This window comes from Gavialis gangeticus, unplaced genomic scaffold (assembly GCF_001723915.1).
Source record: "Gavialis gangeticus isolate Ggan-Ray unplaced genomic scaffold, GavGan_comp1, whole genome shotgun sequence".
In the NCBI taxonomy this organism is placed as follows: Eukaryota; Metazoa; Chordata; order Crocodylia; family Gavialidae; genus Gavialis; species Gavialis gangeticus.
In genome coordinates, this window is record NW_017729029.1 from 7,911,960 (window position 1) to 7,916,207 (window position 4,248).

The window sequence follows — 4,248 nt, forward strand, 5'->3', positions numbered from 1 at the left end:
GCCCGTGCCAGGGCAGCGGAGCCGGTGGCGGAGCCTGGGGAGCGGGCGCGGGGCCCCGCTGGTTCCGCAGGCGGCCAGGCTGGAGGGCTTCACGCCACCGCCGCGGGGCCGAGTGCCCAGGATGTCCTCGTCGTCCTCGGAGGAGTGCCGCTCGCCCGTGGGGCTGGACTGCTGCAGCTGCTGCCTGGACCTGGCCAACCGCAGCGGCCCCGAGGACGCGGCCGGGGGCAACGGCAACCCCCTGGGCAGCCCCACGGTGAGCAACTTCCGGCAGCTGCGGGAGCAGCTGGTGTGCGAGAACCTCAACGCCGACAAGCTGAGCAGCTTCATGCGGCAGGACTCGCTGGAGCCCGTGGTGCGGGACCCCTGCTACCTGCTCAACCAGGGCATCTGCAACCGCAACATCGACCAGACCATGCTCTCCATCCTGCTCTTCTTCCACAGGTGGGTGCCGCTGCCGCCGCCGCCGCCGGCCCAGGGCCCTGCCGGGCAGGCAGTGCGGCCAGAGCTGGCCGCGGAGGGCTCTCCATGCTTCTCGGGATCGGGGCGGCCAGAGCAGGGGGTCCCAGGGCTGCGGTGGTTCAGAGCCCAGCACCTGTGTAAGTCTGCATGGCTCCAGTCTGCATCTTTAGGCACCTAAATACCTGTCCAAATACAGCCCTTGGTGACCCGGTGCTCACTGTGCAACCAGCTATGGGACTGGTGAGGGCCAGGGCCCTGTTGACCTGGCTCTTGACCGACTCTAAGCCTCCCCAGCCTGGAATGACCAGGGAGGGTTGATTGCATAGGACTTGCCAAGTGCAGCCCTTACCTAGTATCCCTGGCAGGCTGTGACCACATGGCTGCATCCTTCTGGTGGAGGACAGAGATACTTTTCAGGGTGAGGAGGTGGGGGTGCGGGGTCTGTAGAGCGATGGGCGCCAGCTGCTCCTTTTGGGTCAGGCCTGGGAAATCTTGAGTGCAGCTTGCCCTGTGTGTCTGGCTGCTGACTGTGGTGGTGGGGTTACTTGCATAGCTGAGTAAGAGGCAGGTGTCTGAGTGCAGGCAGTGCAAACCCTTCTGTCAGCCTCCTGTCAGCTCAGATCAAGCGTAGCCCTGTGCTTACCTGTTAGGGGAAATGCCATGATCGCCACAGTGGCTTCCTAGTCGCTCCTGGGGAAGACTGCTCTGCTGCCATGGGATAGTACCAGCATAGATAATGCAGTAAACCTTGGCTTTATGCCCACTTTGTGGAAATGGGAGACGCCTTCCGAGCTTGCTTCTGGGGCCTTATGGCTAAGGGCAAGCAAAACTTGGGGGCATATGAAGCCCAAGCCTCCAGGCTTGGGCCTGCAAGTAGGATGCCTGCCAAAGGATTTGGGAACATCTGAAGCCCCAGATGTTGGGGGGAGGATGTTTGCCGGCAGTAGGGCCACTTATGGTTCTGGACTGACTCACGGATTTGGAATTTGTTTCAGCTAATTTGGCTTGGAAAATGGAAAATTTAAATTAAAAAAATGCTATTGTCCAGCTACTGTCCAGCTGCCGGTAGCGCTGCTCCCTTCCAGGCACTGGCATTGTTCCTGGGGCATGTCAGAGGCAGCAAATCTGCTTTTAGTCATTTGGTTGGGCCCACTCCCCCTCTGGAAGCTAGGCTTCACTTTCCTGACCTGCCTTCTCTATGTAGGCAATGTATGCGAGAGAATGAGCCCTCTCCCATATCTCATTAACATGCCTTGAAATAGCTTCATCACTTGCTAAGGAGAGGGGGACACTGAGGCATGGAGAGGGACCAGCTTTCACAGAGTCATGTGCAGTGCCTATGGCAGAGCTGAGACTAGAACCCAAGAGTCCTGGCTGCCACCCCCCTGCTCTGACATTGGACTACATGCCTTCCTTGAGATAGAGTTTGCTCTTTACTTTAAAAAAAAAAAAAAAAAAAAAAAAAGAAAGGCTTGGCCACTGTGACCAAGTTCTAGGAACTGGCAAAGAAGGATCCTGCCTGACCCCAGTTCATCAGTGGTGACTAATTGAGCCCAGCGTAAAGATATTGGAGAGCCACCTTTGCATGTCCCAGATATACTGAGGTTCATGCTGGAGAAACTGATACCTCTCTGACTGCTGGGAGCCAGGCTGCCAAGGCTTTGGTTGGGCAGGAAGCAGCACTAGCAAAGTAGGGACCAGTTGCTGCCACGGGACTGTTTTCCGTAACTTCCCTTTCGATCTATCTGAAATGTCAGGCCCATTGACTGCCGGCAGGGATCCCCTTTCTACTGCAGGGACCCTTGAAAGGGGGTTGTGGGCTGAAAACAGAGCCTGCTGTCCATCTGAGGGTATGCTCCTAAATAACTTGCCCTCTGAAGCTGTCTTTATGAGGGAAATGGCATTGATGCTGTTGTGCGGGGCAGGCTAGAGATGGATGGGAGAGGAGTCTAAGCGGTGAAAACACAAGAGGCAGGAAGTGGGAGTGTATGTAGTGGTGCAGGGCTTCACCTTAGCTATCAAACCAGCATGATGGAACTAACCAGCTCCCTCACTCTGCATGATGCTGCCCTGTCTTTCTCCCAGGGCCCTATAACTTTCCCTTTGCCCAACAGCATCACTGCCCCACAGCAGGGCCAGCTCCGGTTTAGTCAATCTCTGGGAGTCTTCTCCAGTTCTGCACATGCAAGCACTGGGCCAAATCAGTGGGAAGAGACAATTTTTTAAGAGAGTGGCTAAAAAGTGTCCAGGTTGACTTAGGAGAAATATACTGCGGGGGGTGGAGGGGAGGTTGTGATGAAGTAGCACAGTACAGGTGAAAGCCAGCTGCGAGGAGATCAGTGCATCTGGGAGAGCTGTGTACGGTCAGCAGACTTGTGTGTGTATAACCACAGTGGAGCTGAGCTGCCCTGGGTTATGGGAAACCATCCTGTCACTGGCTGCCTCAGCCAGTGCGAATGTGCAGAGGCATCTCACCCTACTTCCCTACAGCAGGCAGTGATTGGGACTCTCTAGGGGTGAGTCCCTTTCCATATCCCTCTGGCACAGAGCAGGCAACTGAGGCAAAGGGATGGATCCGACCTTTCCAAGGCCCCCTGCAGTGACAGTGCCTTCCATTCTGCCGGGCCTGTGCTGCTCCCATTTGGCCAAGTGACTGAAGCACTCCAGCAGCTGTAGACACCAGGTCAGGGACCAGGAGATGGAGTCTCTATAAAACAAATGTGGAGGGAGAATTGAGCTTAGCAGGTGGCACTGCTAGGACACCCTGCTTCCTCAAGGGAGGTTAATGAACAGAGGAGGGGGGTGGAGGGTGCACAGTGGGTGTTGTACTGTTGTAGGTGTGTGTACATCGCAGCCCTTTCCTGGAATGCCACAGGCCTGCCATACTCTCCCTGGGAGCTGTGTTAGTGAGTGCTGGCTCACATGCGTGAGAGCAGGGTGAGGCAAACAAATGCACACCCATTGCTGTACCTGCCTGCCAGCCTCTGGATACCTCCTCCTGCTTGCCTGCCCCCACACCCTGCTCCCTTCTGCATACATCTGCACATTCCTGCATCTCCCTTTGCATGCTTGCATGTACTCACACATTTTGGATAACAGGAGTGTGCATCATGTTATGTACATGCAATCTGTATGCAGAAATGCACATATATATGCGCAAACTCTTCTCAGCACCTGCTCACTCAAGCATACATTCACTATTGCATCACACATATATGTGGATGAGAAGCACTTAGGTGCATGCACACCTGCACAGCACAAGCAGGCGGCTTAGCCTGCAGCATGTGCATCCCCACCCATATATGCCAGCTCTCCGAACAGCTCACTGCTGCCTGGTGGAGTCGGTGCTATTGGTGAACAGTCAGATGCTGAGGCAGACTGCTTGTTCAGGGACATCCTTCTGGGAGGCATTCTATGTGGGCCTTATGTAATTCAGGCTGCTGCTGAGGTGGGGAAGGGAGGGGCCAGGCCACAAGCCAAGGCAAGAGGCATTCCAGCCCAGTGTAATGGCTGCACCGGTGGGAGGCAGGAGCTGGCTCTCATTTGTAACAAAACCAATCAAGAGGAAAATAGGAGCAAGAAAGTGAGAGGGCGAGATTTCCCTCTCCCAGGGAAACCACGGGCCAATAAATCATTGGCAGTGCAAACAAGGGAGGCAAATCAGACGACATCCTCCAGAGAAGGCTGCTGGAGCACCCAAACCGGAGCATCAGGCCTGAGCACAGGCCAACCCCTTGCATGAGGGAGAAGGTTGCTGTGCTGGTATATAAAGGTCACATGGGCTGG

General features: G+C 55.6%; 1 protein-coding gene across 1 annotated transcript in view; it reads left to right on the top strand.

The window, feature by feature from the left end:
• The first annotated feature begins 6 nt into the window (after nt 1-6).
• The window catches only part of TSC22D3 (TSC22 domain family member 3), a 103,357-nt gene continuing 99,115 nt past the window's right edge, over nt 7-4,248 (top strand). The window contains exon 1 of the mRNA XM_019521170.1: nt 7-444. Within this exon, the coding sequence (XP_019376715.1) occupies nt 122-444 (323 nt within the window). The 5' untranslated portion in view covers nt 7-121. The remainder of the gene's footprint in view (nt 445-4,248) is intronic.